General features: G+C 43.2%; 2 protein-coding genes across 8 annotated transcripts in view; one reads left to right on the forward strand and one right to left on the reverse strand.

Moving 5' to 3' along the window:
- LOC6524557 overlaps window positions 1–12009 on the forward strand; it is a 93786-nt gene extending 81777 nt beyond the window's left edge. For 3 of the 5 annotated variants that reach the window (XM_039377869.1, XM_039377868.1, XM_039377871.1), the window contains 11 exons: window positions 1911–2130; window positions 2190–2453; window positions 2526–2637; window positions 2702–2894; window positions 2956–3164; window positions 3244–3374; window positions 3459–4084; window positions 6022–6245; window positions 6645–6951; window positions 8311–8523; window positions 8767–9505. In XM_039377869.1, coding sequence (XP_039233803.1) covers window positions 1911–2130; window positions 2190–2453; window positions 2526–2637; window positions 2702–2894; window positions 2956–3164; window positions 3244–3374; window positions 3459–4084; window positions 6022–6245; window positions 6645–6951; window positions 8311–8523; window positions 8767–9365 — 3098 coding nt within the window. In that variant the 3' untranslated portion in view covers window positions 9366–9505. Of the gene's footprint in view, window positions 1–1910; window positions 2131–2189; window positions 2454–2525; window positions 2638–2701; window positions 2895–2955; window positions 3165–3243; window positions 3375–3458; window positions 4085–6021; window positions 6246–6644; window positions 6952–8310; window positions 8524–8766 lie in introns of all 5 variants that reach the window. The other 2 variants (XM_039377872.2, XM_039377870.1) reach the window with 2 other exon arrangements.
- A 1155-nt stretch (window positions 12010–13164) lies between these two features.
- On the reverse strand, window positions 13165–25343 carry LOC6524560 (dual specificity mitogen-activated protein kinase kinase hemipterous). Of its 3 annotated transcripts, none has more exons than XM_015190270.3 (10): window positions 24282–25343; window positions 20776–21263; window positions 20527–20706; window positions 19941–20161; window positions 19704–19862; window positions 16721–17208; window positions 16228–16665; window positions 15575–16162; window positions 14721–15219; window positions 13165–14649 (listed from the first exon to the last, which is right to left on the reverse strand). In XM_015190270.3, exons 1-10 carry the CDS (start codon window positions 24694–24696, stop codon window positions 14511–14513), a joined length of 3615 nt encoding a protein of 1204 aa, XP_015045756.1. In that variant the 5' UTR covers window positions 24697–25343; the 3' UTR covers window positions 13165–14510. The 3 variants fall into 3 exon arrangements, 2 of the variants coding, with proteins under 2 accessions (XP_015045756.1, XP_039233808.1); XM_039377874.2 differs by having other exon boundaries at window positions 14721–15144; window positions 24282–25342; XR_006245083.1 differs by lacking the exons at window positions 13165–14649; window positions 14721–15219; window positions 15575–16162; window positions 16228–16665 and adding exons at window positions 18103–18124; window positions 18389–18730 and having other exon boundaries at window positions 17091–17208; window positions 24282–25342.
- Window positions 25344–25768: the final 425 nt, after the last annotated feature.

Genomic DNA, 25768 nt, shown 5'->3' on the forward strand with positions numbered 1-25768 from the left:
CCGTGCAGCTGCAACACGACCTGTGGTTGTTGCTGCTGGCATCGTGGATTGGGTGGATGAAAAATGATCCGAACGGGATGCTATTTGTATGGGACAAGCGAGCGGGATCACAAACAGCAGCTGGGGCATGGAAAGGCGCCAAAGTGCCCCCCCCAAAATGTGGGGCACACGATGTGGTGGGGCGGGATGTTGGTTTAACTGGCCTTAAAGAATATAAAATATATATTGCATATCCGCGGGCACTGTGCACGCACACACACACACGCACAGCAGCCAAAAAATCTGACCGAGCCAAAATTCAGAGTCGTGATCCTTCGAAAGAAACTTTCTCAACCTCTTGATACTCTCTAGTGCAAATTTGTAACAATTTCTAACTATTAAAGCGATATCCAAACTGTATGTATTAAGTTAGATTGTATGCTTAGACTAGCCTAAGTAAGCTTAATCATTTGGAGCAGTAACTGATGAACTGATTGGCAAGTCTTGGCAACCCCTGCAGTATAGGGTATCAAAGCCTAGGCAAGACCGCAGAAAAACAGTGCGAGCAAGCGATTTCATAGCCTACTTAGCGGCGCGCGCTGCGAGTTATTCAAATTTGAATTAGGCAGGGCCACCGTTTTATGGCTTTCGCTGTCTGTCTGTGTGTGTGCGTGTGTGTGTGCGTGTGTGTGTGCGTGTGTGTGTGTATGCGTGTGTGTGCGTGGGTTGTTCTGTGGCCATGTATATACTCCATGGGCGGCAGGAAGGGACCCGAAAAATATGCAGCATCTGCGTGGTAGACGGGCAAAACTTGCGGCATAAAATGTGTGTGGCACATGTGTGACGGGGGAACGGTGAGCGCTCCTTAATTAGATCATAGTTCCCATCTTGGCGCAGGGCAGCATTTTACTGCCATCCCGCTGAAACACGAACACGAACCAGAAACCAGAAAGAGGAGCACAAAGAGCCCAAGGAGCCGTAGAAGGGCCGGGACCAAAAACACCATCAACGTCATGCCCGCCATCATCATCGTCCTCATCATCAGTGTACAGTGGGTCCAAAAGAGCCAGGAATCTGTGAAGTATATTTTCCAAAAATCTATAGCCAAATTAAAGGTTTATACTTATAGAGTAGCTATTTATGGATTTGGTTAAGAAAAGTGCCCTATTTTGTATATTAAATCTGGCATTCTTTCTTTTACCTGTATGAGGTATGACAACTCATGGAAATCCTTTGACATCTTTAATTCTCCATTATATTTGACCCACTGTCCCTGGGGTAGAAAGATGTGGCACATTATTGACTCACGCGCCGCATCGAATTTCCAACTCAATCATGGACAGAAAAGTTGATGGCGGAAAAAGGGAAAGTGGGTGAATGGGGGGGGAGGGGGGAAAATGGTAAATGCGAAATGTGAAATGTGAAAAGGGGAAGTTTCGCCTGCTTTATGACTGGCAACTCACGCGACGCCACTCGCCATCGTTTACGGTATTTGCATTTTAATTGAATTGAACTAAATTATTTTGTTTCGAGTTGAAGGAATTGCCAGCCATTGAAAGCCCCAAAGTAGGCAACAGTTTTGCGAGAATGTAAAAGCCACAAGCCGCTAAAAAGTTGAGTGAAACTTTGACATAAGACTCGACTCTCCTCTGGCCGCAGGAAGAAGGCGAGATTGTCAGTGGAAACTTTTCTATTTGTTTGTAGCAGGGTGTGTAGCTGATTGCAGGGGAATCTTATTCAAACTGAAAAAAACCCAAGTGCCACCTAAAAATTAACTCTTAAGTCGCCACAGAAAGTGGCACAAAGAAGAGGCACAAAAGAATGTACGCAGCTGTTTAGAAAATCTCTAAATGATGTTGATTGGCATTGCTGCAGGAACCCAATGAAATTATAAGAAAAATAATAAAAGAGAAATATAAAATGCATTGCAGATGAGTTCTGCGAGGAGTATCCGCACAATCTGATGCCCACGCCGGGCTACTGGATCGAGTGCTCCCGCCAGAAGATCACCATGCCCACCCCGCACACCATTTGGGATGAGAGCGACTCGGAGCACGAGGACATCCGGGCAGGAAGTGCTAGCGATGCCTATCTGGAGCGCGAGTGCAGCGATCTCTACGAGGACGATGAGGACTCCGAGGCCACGCCCAGGTGAGTGAAACTCCCTTTCACAGTAAGATGGCTATCAATCACTATCCATTCCATTGCAGTCCGCGCAAGAAGACAACCATCGAGGAGCAGTGGGACCAGCAGGGCGCCTTCGAGCTGATCTCCGTGGAGCAGGAGACGTACGAGAAGTACTTCTATGGCACCGAGCACTGGAACTACTTCACCAGCGACGAGGACCTGGGCCCGGTCATCCTCTCCATCAAGCAGGAGACGCTCAACGGACGGGATCAGTTCCGCATCCTGGTGCGGGCTGGTTCCTACACGGTTCATGGACTGATACCGGCCTCCTGTGTGTTTGCAGATAGGTAATATACCCACATTGCTAGCAATAGTGCATACTTTTATTTTACTCAATAAATCACATCAAACATTTTCAGATATAATCGCGAGGAGGTAGTTAGATCTTTAGGTAAAGAAGTTAATTTAAATCCACCTTTAACGTTAGGACAATTGCCCGATACGCCAGAGGAATTATTAAAATTAGATCAGGTGCGTTCTAATCTCACTGTAAATGATATATATTTTATTTTAATACATTTTTGCTATGCGCTAGGTTTTTATAAAATCAGAGTTAAAAGTTGGCGTCATATTTGTCAAAGAGGATCAGTATACCGAAGAGCAAATTCTGGACAATAATGAAAATTCACCGCTCTTCGACGAATTCCTCACTCTGCTCGGCGATCGAGTTCGACTGCGCGGTTTTGATAAATACAAAGGTGGCCTTGATACGGTGCACGACCTGACAGGTGGGTTTCTTTTCCCCAAAAAAATGATGAATCTTCAATCTTCAATCTTGAATCCTTGAAGGTCTCTTCTCCGTCTACACGAACTGGCGCAACATCGAGATCATGTTCCATGTGTCCACGCTGCTGCCGTACGAGAAGCACGATCCGCAGAAGCTCCAGAGGAAGCGGCACATTGGCAACGACATCGTCTGTGTGGTCTTCCTGGAGGCGGATAACACCCGCTTCAGTCCCGCCTGCATCAAGAGCCACTTTCTGCACACCTTCATCCTGGTGAGTACTATCGCATACAGTGATCTAATCTCAAGTGATTTCATTGGCTTAATCCGTTTTTCCTTTTCATTTTCCAAAGGTTCGTGTTTCGGCCAGGATTAAGCACAAGCCCACGCGATACGAGGTCTCCGTGGTGACCCGCGACGAGGTGGGTGCCTACAAGCCCTATTTGTGGGAGCAGTCCGTCTTCGAGAAGGGCCCAATGTTCCGGTGAGTTTCCTGACCCCCAAATCTTGTCCCACTAAACCCCCACTAACTACAAATCCCCCGTGTTTTAATCATGAATTTCCATAGGGAATGGCTGCTGACGAAGATCGTGAATGGAGAGAGAGCCTCCTATTCGGCGCCGAAATTCGCACGAATGCAGGAGCGGACGCGTTCGCAGATGCTCGAGGATCTGGTGATGAATCTATCGAATCATGCGGAAACTGGACAGATACCGAAGCCATATAGACGCGGCAGTTGGCGACCGATCGGTGAGGATGAATATATCAAAATGTTGCATGCCCGTGTCCTAGACAACAACACACACCACGAGCAGCAGCAGCAGCAACAGCAATTGCTGCTGCAGCAGCAACACATGCAGCACATGCAACACATGCCGCACATGCAACACTTGCAACCGTCGCACAACATTTGCTGCTATTGCAACAGCAACAACAATGCCACTGAGCTGCAAACAGCGGCAGCAACACACAACAACAATAATGACAACAACACCACCACCACATCCACACACAGACACAACAACAACAACAACAATTGTTACTCTGAGCAGCAGCAACAACAACTGCCACAACAGCAGCAACACGAAAGCCAACAGCCACAACAACACCAACTGCAACACCAACTGCAATTGTCGACGTCGTCACTCACACACACGTCGTGCTGTGCCATGTTGCACCTGTGTGCGAGGCATAGTATGTGCGCCACGCCCCCACACCCCCGAAACACACACCCTTTACTGCCGCCCCCTAATTTCTTTGGACCCGCATGGTTTTTGCCTGACTTTGATAAATTACTTTGCAATATTTACAATTTCCCTGGCATCGCAAACAAAAAGCAAAAGAGATATGCAAATTATTTGAACTCGAAAAAATCCTTGGGTTTTGAAACCAATTAATTAGTAGTAAACTTAAAAATAAAAAAAATTAAAAATAGATTTTTCCATCAAATGAAATTATTTAGATTCGAAATTCAAACATATTTGTTTTCTTAAATGCAAAAGTTATTTAAACAGAGTTGTATTAATCCTCAAAAGAGCTAAGTAATTTAAATGCATTTGTAAATGTAAGCAGTAGATTCAAAAATAAATATTCACCATTTGCGAAGGCCTTAAAGCGAATCGCCTGGATTTCTAGGCGACTTTAAGAAGATTTACAAGCAAATCGCGAGAACAAATTGCAGGCATTACTGGCAGCCCGAGGAGCAAAATGGAAAATAGAAAACAAAAAAAAAAAAGGACATTTGCATTTGCTCCTTTGTGACACGCTTTCTGTGCTGCGAGTATGTTTGATTAATCGTTTTGTCTTCGTTTCGGCCGCGAAAAGGGGGCGGACAAGGGGGAGGGGAGGTAGAGAAAGAGGGAAAGGGAAAGGGAAAAGCAGCGGGAGAAACACACACTGACACTTCCGTTTCCGCCATTAACACATCCGGCTGTGTTTGTGCCCACTGGAAGCGTGCAGTCGTTGCTCGCAGCAATCTCCCTCTCTCTCTCTCTCTCTGTCTCTCTCTCTCTCTCTGCCCCTGCCGCTCTGTCCGTTGTGAACTTTAACCCCCCGACATGGACAATCTGCTCGTCCCCTATCTACGCACACCGACACTTGTCCGGCAAAGAAATATTGTTCATGTTTGTGTTATTTTATCAGTGGGGATATCTATTGTTCCAGCCATCCGCCCATTTCCACCCATCACCAGAAGCCACCCACCACCCATCCAAGGATGTTGTTCGTGTTCTCGTTGTTGTTGTTGTTGTTGTTGTTGTTGTTGTTGTGGTGGTGGTGGTGGTGTGTCGTTGCTGTTTGTTGTGATTTTGTTTGGATTTCTTGTTATTTATTTGTTGCTATTTGTTGCACTAGACAACACAAATCTAATTTGATTTATTCATGCACACCCACACAGAAGTATACACCCACACCCACAGCCACACGCACACAGCCACACGCACACGCACACCCACAGCCACACACACTCAAAACGAACACGCACACTGAGAAAATCCGGCAGTGATCCCCAATGGAAACTATCCGTATTGAAATTATGCAAATTACTGCTCCAATAGTTTGGCATTTCCATCTCAATGCGATTGGGGAACTGCATAAATTCCGGCCCACACACACACACACAAACACACACACACACACACTTGTACATACACAGCTGGGGTCAGAATAATAGAAATGGGAAAGCAGAAACCGATGCACAGCTTTAAAATGGATTCATAACTTTAAAGTATATATCAAGTTCTCAATTATATTGCCCATAGAGTCTTTACCGCACTCAAATCCAATTGTGAGCATTTGTGTATGCCTTGAATTTAAATCGAAATGTCAAACAGCCAGCCTAACAATATGTGTGTTTCGCAGGCTTTAAAGTGAATGAATGGAGTAGGAATATGTGAAAAACTGCCAAGGCTCTTTTCTTTTTCTTGCATACCGGTTGTAATATAATAAAATTCATTTTTCAAGATCTGCAACTGAACTCACAAGCAAAACCAGCATGTTGGTTGCATGATTTTAAACTTTTAAAAACATTCTTCTTTCAGCGAATATATCCCAATGAATTGATCAATGTATTTCAAGCAGGGAAATAGTTCAATAATTACTTAAATAGGCAAATCCATTTAAATTTTTCGCAGGTCACATGCGACCGTCGTCGCCGCTGCTGGATTCCGTTCGCGATCAATTCGAGGACTACGATCAGTTGGCCAAGGACTTTACCCGCGTATTCCTAAACGAAGAACCATCGTGCCTGACCAACGCCCATCTCTTCGATGTCGTATTCCTGGTGGGTCAGTCCAAGCAGAAGGCTCGTTTCATTGGCGTTCGAGCGATTCTCGGAGTGCGGAGTCGCGTCTTTCAGGTGTGTTTTTACGGGGTTTGGGTGTACGTATATGTGTTCGCCTGGAGGTAAAATAGACAAATGAGTGAAAGTCATCGAGAACAGTGCGTATGAGTGATGAGCATGGACCACAGTGCGTATGAGTGGTGAGCATGGACCACAGTGCGTATGAGTGATGAGCATGGACCACAGTGCGTATGAGTGATGAGCATGGACAAGGGGGCGTATAAGTAATACACGTTGACAGCAGTGCGTATGAGTTATAAAATTGATATCTAAATATTACACATACGCACTGTGGGCCCAATTTTGCAGCTCATTTACGAAGAGAAATTTTTACGACTGACTACTAGTTATTGTTGACTTGCAAAAATATTCATTTTCTCTGGGTAATTGCAATAAACATTCTTTTTTTTGCAGGAAATGCTGTATGGCATTCAGACCGGCTTCGGATCGCCGCAGATTCCGGTCGCTGAGATCTTCGCGCGACCAGCTCCATCGCTGGTCTCCCCGCAGAACCAGAAGCCGAAGAGCAACAACTACCTGACCGTTCCCGATTCGGATTCGATACGACCCAAGAGCGTGCCCTCGTCGCCGATGGTGAAGAGGGCCTTCTCCCGGCTGGGTACCATTACGGCAGGATGGGGTCGGTCCATACGGAACAAGAACACCAATCAGCTGAATCCGGATGACAAGAAGAAGTGGATATCGTCGACAGATTGTTCGAGTAAGGGTTTTCAGTCGGTGCAATGCAACCATATCGATGCGTGTTCTTTTCTCTCCGCTCTCTTTTGTTCTCTTCTCTCCTCTCTCTCTCTCCTGTGCGACTTGTGTTGATTTTTCCGCATTTCCGCATTTCCACATTACGTATACGTCCACCGTCTGCGTCCTTGCGTCCTTAAAACTAACAACTTCAACTTTTGCATCCCTAAAATGTCGATAATAAATAAAACAAAAAAAAAAACCAAACATCCAAATACCTGCAACTCCAAAAACGCACGCCGCACATATATTGCCTCAACCGTAAAAATGAAAACTGCGTACTCGTACTCTATATAACCACCACACGGTCTAAACTGACTTATATATATATATATCTATATATATATATGCCCCGACCCCTATAAATACACCCGATCGAATGTGTTGTATCGAACGACCACCAAACCTCATTGATGTGCTTCTTTTGTTACCCTTTGGTTTATCGCATAAAATATTCTGGACATGGTTCTTTCGTTACGAAAAAAATATAACTTTTGACAATGCATCCCCTGCACAAATCGCCAATTAACTACTTTTTGAAACGCATTCCCAAATTCTGAATTATTTATACTGCACTTGATGTGATTTTGAATACACCCTAAACAAATATCATAATCCAAAAATCATGAACTCATGACGTGCGTGTATATTGCAAATGCTTTTTCATCTTACCTGCCCTAATACCTTTATAATTATTTCATATTCTTTTTTTATTTTAACTAATTATTTATGTTTTTTACCACGAACATCCATGCATTTCATTCACCACAACTGCTTGCATTATTACTGTTATGTGAAATTTTCTTGCAATTGGATACAACACCAAAACTATTTTTGAACTTGCTCCAAAACTTTCATCCTTGATTTTGCTATCCTCTTCCGTCGCTATACCTCCGCTCTGCAATCTCTATTCTATATTACTATATCTCTCTTTCTTCTGTTAATCTCAACTGGAAACAACAAACAAAATAATTTAAATTAAACAACAAACAAAATTTTGTCATTCTCTCATCTCACGTGACTCGCCAAAACGCCTAACCATTTCCTCAAAAAAAAAATTTAAAATAAATAAAAAAAAAAAACGTCACTTACGCCACTCAACATAAACTTCTTAACGTAATGCTCTTGATTTCACCATTAATTTCATTGCCGACCGACAAATGTTTTCATTTCCCTTATACTTTGCAATCGATTATGTTGCGATTTTGCTAATTTCGACGATAACCGATCACCCACGACGGACCGATTGACCAAATGACCTGTCCACGCGCGCTTATCGATAACACCAACAACACAACTGGCAACTGGCAACTGGCGCCTGCAGACAGGGACAGCAAGGACAAGGACAAGGACAAGCCGGGCAACAACCAGCTGGCCGTGCCACGCCTCTCCGTCTGCGCCGACGCCCAGAAGGTCGATCGCGCCAAGCTGGCCCAAACGGAGTTCAACATCATCGAATTCGATCCGGACACATTCCGGGTGCTGCTCGACTATCTGCACACGGGCACCTGTCCGCTGACCTGCGTCTCCATACCAGGTAACTACATACATACATACAATGAGAATCAAGCGAGGCAACGCGAAGTCTTCAGTCCTTCCTCTAGTTTCGATAACTCACATAGAATTTGGTATCTAGAAGAAAGCACTTTCCTCTGGTTTCGATAACTCACATAGAATTTGGTATCTAGAAGAAAGCACTTTAGCACCCTTAATAGCTGAAACTACTATAATCACTTTCCAAGTATTATATCTTAATATATATTTGCAAACAACTTTCAAGGACTTCTGTGTGCCGCGGAGCACTACGACCTGCCGGAGCTGCTGCAGGCGTGCTTCCACCACTGCAAGCAGTTCCTGCGCATCGAGGTGGTCTGCCCGATGCTCATCTCGCTGGAGAACTACTACTGGCGCTACACATCCGCCTCCGAGCTGGTCAACATGATCCTGTCGTTCGTGGAGAGCAAGGCGCACTCGCTGTTCAAGTGCCCCGAATTCCTGCATCTATCCGAATCGATGGTGCAGATGATCATGTGCCGGGAGCTGCAGACGCCAGAGATACGAAAATTTGAGGCAATGCTGGCGTGGGCCCAACACAAGGTGGGCAAACTGAAAAATCATCCGAACAAGGACACACAATTCGAGTTCGAATGCATTATGGAGCGGCTGACGCGTGATCTAAATCTATGCCGGATCTCGCCCAGCGAACTGCTCACCGTCGTCCTGCCCTCCAAATCGATGAAGAACGAACGCATCATGGAGACGCTCATGGTGCAGGTGAATCTGGGCACATACCGTATGCCCGAGTTGGATGCGTACCGTCAGCAGTTGCGCCAGCAGGAGTCCGCCGAGGCCACCGTCCAGGTCCACCGGGGTGGATGAGACAGTAAGAATGTGAGTTTCGATTTGGATCAACAGCAGCAGCAGCAGCAACAGCAGCATCACTACCAACAGCAGCAGCAGCAGCAGCAGGATCAGCAATCGGATTCGGATGCCACAGTGTCCATTAATCAGAACCACCAGCACCACCAGCACCACCACCACCCGCCACCCATCGATGCACGTGCCTATGCCATGGCCTCCCTGGCCGCCGCCCTTGAGATGCAGAATACGTCGAATCCCCACCAGCCGAACGCCGCCCGCGATGCCGCCGACGAGGAGGTGGAGCTATATGCCAGTTTCGATAATGCGCCCAGCACCAGTCGCGTGGCCGCCCAAATGCAGGCCGCCAAGGAGGCGCGCCGCAAGCGTTGGGCAGCCGATGGGGCCAGCGGGAGCAGCGGGGACGGCGGTTGCGCCAGCGGCAGCAGCGGCAGCGGGCGGCGTTACTAAATGCATGGATGCATGTGTTCCCGTGTGACTGAAACTGGTTTGAAACTTCGTAGAAATTCGCCATTACCTAAATGGAAAATTCAAAATTTGTACTAAATTTTTGATTCGTAACGAAATAAGTTGCAAGAAATTTTGGAAAATATGTAGTAAATTGTAAACGATTCGTAACGAAATAAGTTGCAAGAAATTTTGGAAAATATGTAGTAAATTGTACAGAATTTTGAGTGGCGAATTTCTAAAATTTTAGCATAATAATAATTTCATTATGATTGTGGCGAGTGATTCTGATTCTGATTTTGAGCAGTGTATGTAAAAATACCGATTTTATTTACATAACAAATAAACTCAGTTAAGTTCAAGGCAGTTCGCTTAGCTCAAATTCTGTTTAAAGCCTAATGCTTTAATTCCATTGAATAGAAATTGTTCATATATAGTATTATTAAGTGTTTAAGATGGCTTGATCAATCATTTTTTACAAATGCTCCGAATTTCAAGAATTTTTCGATAAATGGGGTATAATTTCTTAAAAAAAAGTTCCTTACATTTGATAAACATATTTTCTAGTTAGTAATTCAAAGAGAATATTTCTAAACTCAATGTTCATATCTATACATTTAGATAGGCTAGTGAATTTGGGGTATGATTGAAGCTTTTAAATATACTTTTCATCACTTTGCGACCACGACTGTTGTGTGAGTGTGTGTGAGTGGCCTTGAGTGTGTGTGTGTGTGTGTGTGTGTCCGTCTAACTCATCGCTCGAAAAGACGGCCGAAGCATCGAACCATCCAAATCGAAACTGACATTGTTAACTCTTACATTCACCCCGGAATGACAAGAGCCCCCAATTTTTTTGGGGGATACACTGAGAGAGAGAGCGGAGGGAGACGGCGGCCCAAACCCCACCCCCTCCCGCCACCCTCTACACAAAAGATAACGGTGGAGGACCCAGGCAAAAGCATAAGCATTTTCTACAAGTATTACCCAACATAATATATATATACGAGTATGAGTATATATAGTACGTGTACGTCGTGCAAGATTGTCCTAGGAAGGTATGTAGAACTAGTCAGTTAAGGAACCACTGTGGCATTCGATTTTTGATACCCACACAATCGAGAATAAACATAAAAATAAAAACAAAAAAAAATACAGCATGGAAAAATATTAGCAAAACAAAAAAAAAAGGGAAAAAACAGAAAAGAAAATAAAAACAAACGCTTACTGATGTAAAACAAAGACTTAAAACTAAAGAAAAAACAAAAGGAAACCAAATGAATAAAATATAAAAGAAATTTTTTTAATCAATGTTATTGGACAAATGTAAGCTGAACAAAAAAATCCCTTAACCCCCACCCATTCCCATTGTAAACCAATTTCCATTAGCCTCGATAAGAACGAGTTACCAGAAGAACTCAATTTACGATCTAAGAATATACATAATATACATACTATATGATGTACTTAAATGTTCAAGAGAATTGCAAGCATAATCTAACTGTTTGAACGCTTTTCGTTTGGGTTTTTTGTATTGTCTGTTAATTTGTTACTAACAAAAGCCAAGAAAGAATATTATAGATAAGTCTACATCTACATCTACATCTAACAGTCAACCAGTCAAGTTGGCTGCACATCCTGTACATTTAATACCATTTAATACAGGTTAGTATAGTTAATGCTAAACTGAAAAATCAACAACACTTGTGTTCATGCAAGTGAAAACAGAGAGAGTCCAGAGAACCAGAAAACCGATACATAAGTGCAATATCTAAGTGTATGTTTGTATAACCAATAAAATAATTGATAACTGATAACAAGCAGCCAAAGGGGAATTACTTCCCACAGACTGGCAACTGAAGTCACAGAGAATCCCAGAAAACCCCAGAAAACGCGAAGATTACTTCAACTAAAGGCTAGATAATTGAATTAATGAAAAAAACCTAATGTTACCAATTAAATAATTTGTCAGCAGCATAGACCTACTTGAGGAAAACTGGAAGAACCCTGCAGATAATATAGCCATCAAGTGATCAAGTATAAGCCCATAGAAAATCGTTTTCCACCTTCCCTTTGGAAATCAGTTGACCCAATTAATGTATATGTATCCTCCAAAACCCGAATTTTGAAACCTCTAATAGAGCAACACCATTCGTTTCTGAATCTGAATATAATCCTACGCGAATTCTTCAGTTGCTAAGAGATAGCGATTTTCGATCAATAAAGTAAAGAAGGCAAATTCTGATGCAACAAGAAAACTAAATGTAAACGGCAGCATTTCCAAAAGGGTTTCACTTAAATGTTCAAAAACGCATATATCAAAAACTCAATGTCTAACTGTACAACCAAGTTTATCAAGTGTCTGGCAGGTCATACATACATATGTATGTAAGCATAAGATTAAGCAATAACAATATTTAAAAACAAAAAAAAAACAGAAAACTAACAAGAAAAGCAAATGGAAATCAATAATTAAACGCTTTCAGTGTGCAAAACCCGAATAACTTAAAATAAATGTTAAATAACCAAAACAAAACTATACACTTAAAGCTAAAACTGGCAAACTAATGAATTTGAAAGATAGTGACAGGCAAAAGTTTTTGGTGCCTGTCTCTTGAAAAACTTGGATTGCAACAGAAACGAGCAAATATAATGCAACAACATAGATAAAAAATAAAAGGAAAACTCTTTGAAGTATTTTGAGGCAGAGAAAATGGCCGAGTGCCATTCAATTCAAAAGTTAGTTATACAAATGTTGTATGTTGTTTTTTTTTTTTTTTTTTTTGTTGATCAATCTACGAACATAAACAAATAGCAACAGATTTAAATAGACATAAAGCATAGCTGTATTTTTACCGTCGCTCTATCGACTCCAAATATACTGTTTGAACTGAATGTACTCATCTGATTAATATGAATGTATTTACCGCAGATATCCAAATAAACAATAAGTGCTGTTTCTATATGTTCGGCCCGATCGCCAACGCCCACCGCCCCCCCGCCGCCCCTCTGCCGTAATTCACCCACCCAACCACCGGATGGCAGGGTGGTGCAGGGTGGTGCGAAACGGGCTCACTTTTGATAGCAGATTGAATCAGGTAGGAAATCAAAACCAACAAAAAGGAAATAAAAAATATATTAAAAGAATAATACAAAATTAAAAACAAAATGAAATGACTCCTTTTGAGCTGACGATCTACATTTACAATATACCAAATGCAAATGAAAACCACATAAGACATTTGTTTAATCGAAAAACCAAACTCAATTGAATGCGGAATAAAGCTAAATAAATGTTGTAATTGCCACAGCCAAGCATAACAGGAAAAAATTCAATAAAAACTTTCAAAAAAAATACATATCAAAACCGCCTTTTTATTATACATAGTTGAAACACCGACTTTCATTTGCGTTTTATTAGTTTATTGTTTTTCGTTTCTTTTATTTTTTTTTTTAAATATAAATAGGAGGGTGGAAACTATAGAAACTAGAAGAATGGAAAGCTATTTGGCTTGTACTTCTGAAGCTATACAAAGTATTTGATTTATTAATTACATCAATTCCAAATATGTTGTGTTTCTGATCGTTTTGTTTTATATCCACGTATCTGTGATTTTCATGGCCATTCTGAAAGAAAAACGAATCCTCTTTCCACCCTTTTTGAAATGAAAAACAAAACGAGAATTGAATTTGAATTGTTGCTTGTTGCCGCTTACATAATAAATTAAACAATTATAATAATCAGTACAATAATTCCATTGCTAATGTGGTTGTTTGTTGTTGGTTTCCCTTCCACTCAGCATACAAGTTGTTGTTTAATGAAATGTATAAACTAAAACAAATTGCAAAACAGCAAATGCAACGACATTTTGCACTTCGCCTCCTCTCTATATACAAAGCTACAAATCATTTGAATTTCTCATTCTTTCTGTTGGATTTTCCCCTTTCGATTTAGCTATTTTGTTTCATATTCATTTTAGAGCTACGGTTAAATAATTTACGTTGTGTAAAGTGTAAACTTTTGATTACAGAGTTACCATTGAAGGAGATACAGACACAGATACAGATAAAGATACAGATACAGATACAGGGACATATAGAATAGATAGAATAGAATAGAATAGACTTGGATACAGGGGGCGGGTGTTGGGCGAACAGAATTGCTTTCAACTATTGCACTATTATCGGATGTGTCTATATAGATCCCTAAAGATATATGTCTATGTACAATTGGAGCTGCGCAACGAAACGAAGTGCCTAGCAGTTGCGGATACAGATGAATCGCCGCTGAGGCTCAAGCACTTAAACGTATAAGAATTTGAACACTTTCGTTTGTCATCAATCACATGTCCACGGATATCCAGCTCTGGTCGTCGATGCACCCGATGCGCCCGCACCTGACGATCCTCCTCCTGGCCATTTGTCCCTATCCGTATACAAGCTGGCATACGATCCGCTGGCCGAACACGTCCGACGACCGCCGATCCGCCGGTCAGCACCGAACGACCTAGTGCCCTGGTGGCCACCTGTATACGCCGGCATCGACAGCGAGTCGCCGGCTGCTGACGAGACGGGCAGGGAAATGGGCTCCATTAGACCCACCTGCTCCTCCATCTGATCGTCGTCGTCGTGAACAGCAGCGTCGGCGGCATCGTCATCGAAGCCATACCAACATCACATGACCATGATTTGCAGCGCTACTCATTGATCTATCGTACGGTAGATGCGTCTCTGGGGCTCGGGTGTATAGTGGATGCGAGTGCGGAAATGCTGCGGTGATCCCGGCACGCTTTCAGAACCTCGACGCGGTGGCGGTAGCGGCGGCGAGGCCGAAACGTATCTGAAAGTGAGTGGGAGAGGCGACAATTAGCACGATTTAGAGCAGGATAGCTTGGAGTATGGAGTACTAACCTGCGGTGCAGCAGCGGTGAGCCGGGCGGCTGGCCACTCAGCTCCAGCAGATTCTTTCGCAGCAACAGCGGCGACTGTCCACGATTGTAGCGTGGCGGCGGATCTGGACTTCGATGCCTGCGATCCAATCCGGCCAAGATATGCGGACTGGGCGGCGTGCTGATGCTACCACCACCGCCGCCCATTCCCGGCCCGCTGCTGGCGTAGCGACGCAGGAAGCTACTGGTGCCGCCACCGGGCAGTGGTTCCGTCGTGGGCGAGGTGCTCTGGCTGGTATTACTACTGCTGCTGGCCGCCGATAGGGTGCGATAGTAGTAGGACTTGCCACCGCTACCGCCGTTACTCACGACGCTTCTGTACGCCGGCGGCTGCGGATGCACTGGCTCCTGATCCCGGTCCATGCCGGACGCCACCGGCGACGTGGCTGTGGAATTCAATTGGGTTTTAACATAGGTGGCAAACTGTCGCTTCATGGCACCGGCCAGTGTGTTGAACCAGCCTGTTCGGTTGGTTCGCATTTTTGTTTTGATGAATTGAGTGATGTTGGATTATGAGTACGTGGTTTCATGTTGATGGTGATGCAGTGCAGTGGTGCAGAGTACGGTTTGTGGTGCGGTGTGCGGAAAACGAAGAGAAAAACGAAACGGAAATGGAAATGGAAATAGAAAATGTATAAATACAAGAGCAACATAGCAGCGTGTAAAGCGAAATCAAAAGAGCGATGATGGACTCAGAAATAAAATCACCTTTTAAGAAAGGTTTTTGAAAAGCTTCGGTTTAAGAATAAAGAATAATGATTGTTATGATTTGATTTCTGAGTTTGTAGACCAATTAGGAATGCATTGATGGCTCACCGGCATCGTGTTGCTCCCGACTGCAACCATCCAGGCTGCTATTGCTCGCTCCGCTGCTGGAGCTCTGGCCCAAGAGCGGTCGGCGTGCGTACAGCTTGCTCAGCTTGCTGGCCACCATGTTGCCGCTTCCACCATAATCCGACTGCTGTTCCGGCGATCTGGGCTGGAGCGTGGGACTGGCACCCGTTGCCTCGGCGGCGATAGGCAGTGGCTGGTACTGCAACTGCTCGCCAGTGCCGCCCGTTCCAAAGTGACCAGCTGCACCCAATCCCGTTCCAGTTCCTGTTCCTGTTCCTGTTCCTGTTGCTGATCCCAATCCCAAACCCGCCGTTCCAGAACCAGACGATGGTGATATGCTGGCGGGATTAATGGCGATTTGCGAACACGTCGACTGCGTGGAGGACTGACTAGAGGTGGAGTGCGTGGATGGCGGCGGCGGCACATAGTTGCTGTGAAACGGATTCGTGCTGGTCACTCCCACGGGCGGCTGCTGGCGCTGCTGCTGCTGCTGCTGCTGCTGCTGCTGATACCGCTCGGCCGCCTCCTTCTCGCGCAGCTGGTTCTGCTGGTGGTAGAAGCGCTGCAGCACTGCAAATCGAAGCAAATTGAAATGTTAGTTTATGTATAGCCCAGCACATGGTAGATGGGATTACCTATGGGGCTCTGATTGCCCGGCTGCAATCGCTGTGGTTGCTGCTGCTGACTTGTAAGTTGCAGGGTCGGCGATTCTGTGGGGAATTGCTTGCGCGGCAACGAGGGGGAGGGTGAGGAGAGGGCCAAGTTCAAGGTCGTCGTCGTCGCATTACTACTACTATCACAGCTGTCGTAGGCTTGGGAATTTTCCGCTGGCAGGCGCCAAGTGGGCGTGGTCGTTGGCGTTGTCGTCATCGCTGTAGCTGCAATATTTGGCGGTGTTGTTGCTGTTGCTGCTACTGCTGCTGCTGTTGCTGTTGCTGCTGCTGGTGCTGCTGCATCCGTGATCAATGTTTGGTTGTTGTGCGGCAGTGGTATTGTTGTTGCAGTCGCTGCTGCTGAATTGTGTTTCTTTTGGCTGAAGGGCGATGTTGTCAGATTGCGTAGAATCGATTGACCTGAAATAAATGAGAGTTGAAAGTGTATACTTCGAACCTATGCAGGCAAACTCACCGATGCTACTGAACATGGACTCCTTCTTGGGGCTCTCGTCGTTGTATTTGTAGTGCGGATGATGGGATCCGTTGCTCAGTTTTCGCTGCATGAACGGCGATTTGCGATAAAGCCGATTAAGATCGCCGATTCCGGCGCTTGGCGGCGATAGAGGACTGGCACTGCTGCTGCTTCCACTACCATTTCCGCTTCCGCCGCTGCCATTTCCTCTGCCATTTCCGTTTCCGCTGCTACTGCCGAAACAGTTTGTCGTTGCCGTCGGTGTTGTGGTTGTTGTTTGAGGTAGTTGTGTGGCTGATTGCATGAAATACTGCGACTGTTGCTGCTGGTAACTCGGTATCTGAGTGGGTTTTATTGTCTTCTGCGGATTTGTGGGACTCTGTCCCGCATACGGCGTCGCCCTACCATACTTTACAGCTCCACCTGCGCATCCTGATCCGGCTAGAGATCCAGCACCAGAACCGACAACACTTCCAGTCGCCGTTGCCCTGCAAATTGACGATTGATTCGTTTTGAGATCAACGCATTCTCGGTGGCTACATGACCAGTAATGAGAGCACACTCAAATGTACGCCAGTGGCAGAAAGAAGGTTTCTGTTCTTGGAGGGGATTCATTGGGGTAATTAGAGTATATCAAGGATTTTGAGGGATCTTCAGGATATCCGGGATCTGGTGGGTTTGTAGGGTACATTTAAATAGATTGACGGCGCCAATGCAACATATCTAAAACATTTATATGAGCTGTAATCGCATTTTGAATGTGTCTCGGTGTGTGTGTGTATGTTTTGCATATATATACAAGTTGATGAGTGTGTGTTGGGTGTATGTGGTGTGTTCTTTTGGGTAAGCGACAGGTGGAAAACACAGGTAAATGCCAAAGGGAGCGAAAGCGAAAGATGGCCGCAGATGGCGCAGAATTAAAGGATCTCTGCTTATGATGTCTTCCTAAGATAACATTTTCCAAAAAAACAAAAACAAATGTGAATTATAGAAAAAGCGCACAAAATGTTTGAGAAAACACCTTTCGAAATTGCAAACAAAATTCAAAGTTTTAGAAAACTTAAGAGAGCCTTAAGCTTTGATTAAACTTAAACTGTTCAAACTAATCAAGCTGCAAATTTATACTTTACTTTGTTTCTGTCAACATTTAGGTTGTAATGATGTTCTTCAAATTTTAAAACAGCAAGCATAATTTATCTATATCAAAATTCATTCTAAAAAGCACTAAATAGTTATTTTAGGAGCTATCCTATATTTTCGCAAAGGAAAAGCATGATATGTGAAAAACTGTGAGAAATTTCAGCGACGCATGACCAAATGAAATGAACTTAAAGCCGATCAGTAATACAATAAAGCATAGTAAATAATCAGTGTCAAATTACCTTTTCTGGTGTATGAGCATTTCTAGATGGGTAAATAAACAAAATATAAATTAAATAAATAAAGAAACCAATGCCAAAAGCCAAGCCCAGATTCAGACAAGAACATGCGAAAATAAACGGAAACATTAACATTATTAACAAAAGTCCATTAAAGAAGCATTAAATCATAAGTATAATAAAAGTTAGCAGAGCATGGGCGTGTTTACAACGATTAACAATTACACTTAACTAGTGAAAAACATAATTAGAAGGCTAATAATAAGAATAATAAACTCGTCGTACTTACTGAATTTTACTTTTAATTGGGAGGAGTTTTTATAGTTTTTTGAGTAGTTATGTTTGGTTGGCATTATCATTATATATAGGTAAATATATATATATATTTAGGTTTATATATCTGTATATAGAGTTGATGGTTGCAAGTTTTACTTGAATGCTTTTGTTTTGTTTTTCAGTTTTGCAGTTTTTCAGTTTTTCAGTTTATGTCGATAGGTTTTAATGTTTGGTTTTTGTTTATAGTTTGTCTTCTTCTATTTCGTTTGCTTTTATTTTTTGTTAGATTATGTTTATTGGTTTTCTTCATTGTTTGTCATTATTGTTTAAGAAATGGTATTAGGAATTAGGTAACCTACAAAAAATGGTAATAAAAAAGATGAAAAAGGAAAATAAAAACGTCGCACACACACACTCAAATTAAAAATGTCAATTAAACGCAAAGAAAAAAAAGGAGAATTACATCAAAATGTTTATAATTATTTCATAATACACTTTAGGTTCGTCCTAAATTAAGTACAGGGTCCAAGTGGGTAAAGATAGACGGATAGTTACGTGGACAGCAGACTACAAAGGGACTAGGGATTACATGCTCTTTCCAAAGATCACAAATGTGTAAGTTCTAAGATTTGCAATTGGTGTAAAAAGTTTCATTAGAAAGCTGTCAATTTTAGTTCTACATTTGAATTAACTTTTGGTTCAAATTAACATTAAAACTGTTTACTTACTAAATAGCTTTGGAAAGAGCATTTGATCTAGCACAACAAACTCGTATCTAATTGCTAGCTAAATTTTGTAAGATTGTAGTTAATTTTATAAGTGAACTTGCTTTCTTAATGTGTATTAAATGAAACAAAAAAGCTAAACATGCCGAAAAGGGATAGGTATAGCAATGGAGGAGCTAAGCGTAAATTTATAATGTTAATTAGCCTCACCAGAGAAAATTAAAGAGATAAAAAACAAGAGTAAAATAAATTAGGAATATGAAACAAGTTGAGGAACAAGCAGTTGAAATTAGTTGGCTAGCGCAAAACAGCGAGTTTAGGAAACCATCCTACGGAATCCTCTTGAATCTTCTTGAATCCTCTCCTACCTGTTGAACTGGAGAAGCACGTTAAAGCGAAGAACAAAGAACGGAAAATTGGGAAACGGAAATGGAAACGGAAAAGTGTGGAAAATACAAAGCGCTCCGCACTATCTCTCACACACACACACACCCACTATTCACACACATCCACAACAGGCACAACACATCATCAGCCGGGAATAGCGGACGGGTCGTGGGAATAATGCTGGAGGATCTGGCATAGATCACCGGATGGGCTCACCTCTGGAGCGTTGGATCGCCATTGGCGGCACGCAGCCGGTTATCCTTGATGCTCTGAAACCAATTGGGCACATCTACTTTGGCTATTTCATAAGTCCGGATGAAGGGCTGGGCCAGAAGCTCCGGATACTTGGGTCGATCCTGATGGTTCTTTGTGAGGCTGTAAGCAAACGAATAATCATGTTAATCATAGGATTCTGTACAAGTAGCAAAGCTATAAGGAAGTAGGATCACCCACCACTTGATGACGAAATCGCGGAACTGCTGACTAAAGTTGTAGCCCTCGCCGTATGGCAAACACGGCGGCTCCGAGTCCAGCACCTTGGTGAGCACCTCGAAGTCCGTGTTGCATCCCTCGTACGGGGATCGCGCGGTGGCCAGCTCCACCAGCGTTATGCCCAGTGACCACACATCAGCGCGAATGTCGTACTTTGGTTTCTTGGGGTCGATGCGTTCCGGCTTTAAAATTCAATTGATTGTATTGATTATTATTCTATATAGGGCATTCTAGGTAGGTGTTTGCGGAACTAGATGAATCGTGGATCAAATAGGTCACATGTATTCCAAGTACTTATTGATTAAAAGCTTAGTTTACGCTTCAATTATCTCAAATTTATGGCTTGCATTGCCAAGCTTGGAATTTCCCTACAAACACGTTCAATATTTAAATAAATTAAGTCATGACACCAATCAGGTAATCAACAAACCTATACATTTTCCAAGAAATCTAATGAGTTGTTACAATACACACAACGTTCTCAATTAATCTACGATCTGTCTAGTGCAGTTTTCCCTACCATAGCCCCACTGCTCTATATACTCACCGCCATGTAGGCTGCACAGCCGGCGGATCGAGTGTTGGCCTTGGAGTCCACCAGGCGACCGCTGATCCCGAAATCACAGAGCTTGATGTTCCCGCGCTCGTCGATCAGAATGTTCGAGGGCTTCACATCTCGATGGATGACCCCGTGCTTGTCCTTCAGATAGGACAATGCGTTGACCGTCTACAAATGGGATGGATACGTATTAAGTCACGTTTTGTGGAGAGGCTATAGAGGCACTCAAGAACTTACCGCCACTGTGACCTTGCCCAGAATTTGTTCCGGCACCGGTTTCTTGGAGAGCTTGAGCAGCTTGTCAAAGCACATGGACATCAGCTCCATGCAGATCCACACATCCGGATCGCGAACGAAACAGCCAAGGCACTTGACAATATACTTGCAGTCATGCGACTTGAGCACCACATCCAGATCCATCAGGATGCGCTTGTTCTCCTCCGCGTTGCCAGTGCGACGCATCTGCTTTACGGCGATGATCGTGTTGCTGGACAGGTGCAGCATCTTCACCACATTGCCACTGGTCCCGTTGCCCAGGTCGCCCAGGTGCTTGAGGTCATTGATGTCCGTCGGATACTGCCGCCCGTTGATGTTCAGCTTGCCGGTCTGCTCCATGATGATCTTCAGCTTCTTGTCCGTTTCCGAAACCGGTTGATGCGGCGGCGTGGGCAGCGGAAGTATCACTGGCCGCGTCCGATTCAGTCCGCCACCGGGTCCGCTAGAAACTGTAAGATAGACAATTGAAATTAGTAATATGTTATTAGTGATAAGAATGTATGAATTTAACCCTAAAATCCTTAATCCTTTACTTACTGCAAATGAACAATTAAATGAATTATTAAAGTGGAACAATGTGTTGCATATCTTTCAGAACTCCATCTCTCAATTGCTATACCAAAAATCTAATCCTTTGAAATATTTTCAATAAATTCTAATTGCTTTACCATGGGCCACTAATCAATCAACGAATGCTGCCCACTGTGCCATCGTGCGTGTGCGTGCCTGTGTGTGTGTGCATGTGTGAGCACGAAGAGGAAGAGCGAATGAGAGCGATTTTGTTTTTGTTTGCGAAGTTTTTTTTTGCCCTGGCAGCAATTCAATTCAACAATTAGCAACTACAACAACAGCAAGTCATAAAAAATAACGCTATTTGTAAACATGCGAAAGAGGAGACACGGCAGAATGTCCGATGAGTGTGGGCAAGGGCGGAGGGGCGGCGGACGACGGGGAATATGCGAGGCCCAAAAAATGAAAACAACAGTAACGGGCATATCAAGACATTACTCCGGAAATGCCAAAAAGTAACCAATGGCAGAGAGCGAGAGAGAAGAGGAGAGCGAAAAAATAAGCGAGCAGAGAGACGCACACATGCAAAGAGTAAATAAATATGCAAGTAAATAAATAACAACACTTGATGGCTGATGAAAATCCAATAAGAAAACAAGAGAGAACGCTATAGTCGAGTTCCCCGACTATCTGATACCCGTTACTCAGCTAGTGGAAGGAAAAAGGAGAGTCTTAAAGTTTTTGGCGGTTTGTAGGCGTTATAGTGGGCGTGGCAGAACGTTTCTTACTATCTGATACCCGTTACTCAGCTAGTGTAAGTGCGAAGGACAGTTTTTGGCGGTTTGTGGGCGTTTGAGTGGGCGTGGCCAAAAGTTTTTTGGCAAATAGATAGAAATTTACAAGACTAATACAAAAATGAAAAAATATCAAAACATTTTTCAAAAGTGTGGGCGTGGCAGCTTTGGGCGGTTTGTGGGCGTTAGAGTGGGCGTGGCAAAAAGTTTTTTTGCAAATCGATAGAAATTTTCAAGACCAATACAAAAATGAAGAAATATTAAAACATTTTTCAAAAGTGTGGGCGTGACAGTTTTGGGCGGTTTGTGGGCGTTAGAGTGGGCGTGGCAAAAAGTTTTTTTGCAAATCGATAGAAATTTACAAGACCAATACAAAAATGAAAAAATATTAAAACATTTTTCAAAAGTGTGGGCGTCGCAGTTTTGGGCGGTTTGTGGGCGTTAGAGTGGGCGTGGCAGCATTATTCGACAAACTTGCGCTGCGTCTATGTCCCTGGAGTCTGTATACTTAATCTCAACTTTCTAGCTTTTGTAGTTCCTGAGATCTCGACGTTCATACGGACAGACAGACGGACAGACGGACAGACGGACGGACGGACAGACGGACAGACGGACAGACGGACGGACAGACGGACATGGCCAAATCGACTCGGCTATTGATCCTGATCAAGAATATATATACTTTATATGGTCGGAAACGCTTCCTTCTGCCTGTTACATACTTTTCAACGAATCTAGTATACCCTTTTACTCTACGAGTAACGGGTATAAATATGCAAAACAGCACACAAAACATAAATGTATGACAAAAGGGTGGAAAAGGAGAAAGAAAGGGACTCACAATTGCGGCCAAAATAACAGCATCGAATGCATGAAACTATTGCCAAAGTATTGAAAAAAATCTACATTTGTACCAATTAAATAGAAATAAAGGACTATTATTAACTATAAAATTTATTCAAATGCTGAATAGGTAAAGTTTTAATACTTTAAAATTCATGGAAACTATTAAACAGTAATCTAATCGACTCAAAATGTATTCGATTATTCAAAAACCCATTAGACATTTTCTGGAGTTCATGGAAAACAGTTATGGTACCAGGAACTGTTAATCTAATCGAGGCGAAAATAAATTGACATTGTGCACAGCTGTTAATACCACTGTAGATTTGGTTTTCTTTTCCTTTTTTTTTTGGGCCCAACAAAAGGCCGAAAACAAGTTGGGTTCGCTTTTGGCTTTCGCACTTGGCCTGTCTTATCTATGCAATCGGAAAAACAGAACGGGAAATCGAGGGGAAAAGCGGGGAAGTTACGGGGTTGATGGGGTGCTGGGTGTGCTGAGGTGCTGGAATGGGGGATTATGAGCAGCTGTTATGCAGTCCGGGGGAATCGATAGCGTTTGCCCTTTGTTGGCGGTATCCAGTATCCAAGTGCTCCAAAGTAAACCCAAATAGCAATAGCACTGGTAAAAGCCAAGAAAAGAGCACTCCTCTTATCACAATTTAAGCACACACACTCACACAAATGCATATACGGAGCTTATTGGGCAATGACAATTTATTAACAAAATATTTACACAAATGCGGACAAAAGATGGTTTTGTGGCTTGCGGTTGGCGGTTCGGTATACATGTGTATAAAGATTTTAGGTGACCATTTTTGGGGATCACGATTTTTCTCGGCCCTCTTTTATTACCACTTAACAAACTGTCTACAGTTGCGGTCAAAAAAGTGTTGTCTCTAAATCCGCACCTGTCACAGAGGATCTATAAAGAATTCACCTGTTTAAAGGTCGACCGATAATACATTGATCTTTCTGCGAAATAATATCGAAAATGCTTTTTGTGGGCTTGGCACCTACTTGGAAACTAATTTGTGCCTTTTTTCAGAATTTAGGGCACGTTTTTGGCGGGCAAAACAGTTTTTGGACAATGCTTTACTCTCAAAAGTGGAGAACTATGAGAAACGGAAAATTCTGATTGAGTTTCGGAAAAGTCCAGTTGGAAAAGTATGAGTTATAGTCTGCAGTTTGATAAGCTATCATTACATATAGAGTTTTTAAGTATTCCCTTGTAAATCTAGTTGGGATTTGAGCATAGATAAGCCATATATGGTAATCCTCATCAATTTTCGATATTTTGGAATTTTGGAATATAGTACTTACGCATGGGCAGTGTGGGCGTGGCTCGCGGCACTCTGGTTGTGGGCGGGGTGTATGTTCCACCGAAGGCGCCCGTCGCCGGTGCTGCGGATGCAAATGCGGATGCGGATGAGGATGACGAGGTGCTGGCGCTGGCAAAGGGCGTCGCATGAGGAACTGGAGGTGCCGGCCGCTGGGCTATGCTGATTCCCGATCCGGAAACGGAACCTGTGCCCAGGGTCGGTGCGTGGGCGGCGGATGTGGCTGCTGATGCGGATGTCACCAGGGGCGGAACGCGGGCAGACGGAACGGAACCGGAAACGCCTGGTCCGCGCGCACCGGAAAGGACGATCTGGTCGTGGGACTCATTCTGCGCCTGGAGCTTCGCCTCCAAGGATTGCAGCCGACTGCCGATCGTCTCGAACTCAATGGTGGACATTATGTCGACTGGATTTGGTCCGATTTTTGATAGTTAGTTGCTGGTATTGTTGGATTTTGGTATTTGTTTAATTTTTTTTCGCTTTTGGCCAGCACTTCTTCGATTTTTCTCTCACTCCCTCTCTCTCACACACACACACAAGCGCACGCTGGCGGGGGAGGGTGCGTGTGTGTGAATTGTTTTGCTGTGCGCCCTGTTTGTTGTTTTGTTGCTGGTGTTGTTGTTGTTCGGCGGCACACATACACTGTAAACTTTACACTTGCAAAAATAACGGATCGCTTGGACTTTTTTTGTTTGTCGGGGGGGAGCACAAAAACGAAATCGAAAAAAGGAAAACACAGTCACTGTGCATTAGAGAGAGACATCCTCACCCCCACACAAACACACACACAGGCATACACGCAGCGCCCTCTCTCACTCTCTCTCGTTCTTTTTCAGCAGCAACGGCAACAACAACTTGCGATTTTTTCCTCCTTTTTTGGGAGAATGTTTCAACGGTTGTTTTCCTTTCGCGGCGCTGTTTGTCGCACTTCTGCAATCGATTCGTTTCGCGACCGCGGGCGGCGGTATCACTGGCACAATTTGATCACTCGCTTTTGTACGTTTTTGCTGCCTAAATCGCGTGTACAATAGTGATGTAAAAAAACATCGATGCATCTGCCATCGATGGTTCTTTGTCGATATTTCTCGATATCTGTTTTGGTGTCTATCGATGTTTTGCAAATCATCGGCTCCTTTAACAACGTTTTTGAATAATTATTATGTTCAAATAAAATTGTGTTTTTGTAAGTTATAAATTTTGTTAAAAAAATTAGTTATAAAAATATAAAATATATTTTTTATACTATACAGATTTAATAAAGGGCAATACGAGACATATAAAACTATATATTACATATACATATATTATTTTATTTCGAAAAATTTTATTCTGAGTAAAACTTGCATCACTAAAAATCGAAATCAGAGTGACCAAAGTGCTAAAATATCATAAATATATCGAAATGCACTGCAAAATTGGATGGGCATCCAATATTAGGTTGTTCCATTAAAATAAATGTATATAACAAAA

Source organism: Drosophila yakuba, chromosome X (genome assembly GCF_016746365.2).
Source record: "Drosophila yakuba strain Tai18E2 chromosome X, Prin_Dyak_Tai18E2_2.1, whole genome shotgun sequence".
NCBI lineage: Eukaryota > Metazoa > Arthropoda > Insecta > Diptera > Drosophilidae > Drosophila > Drosophila yakuba.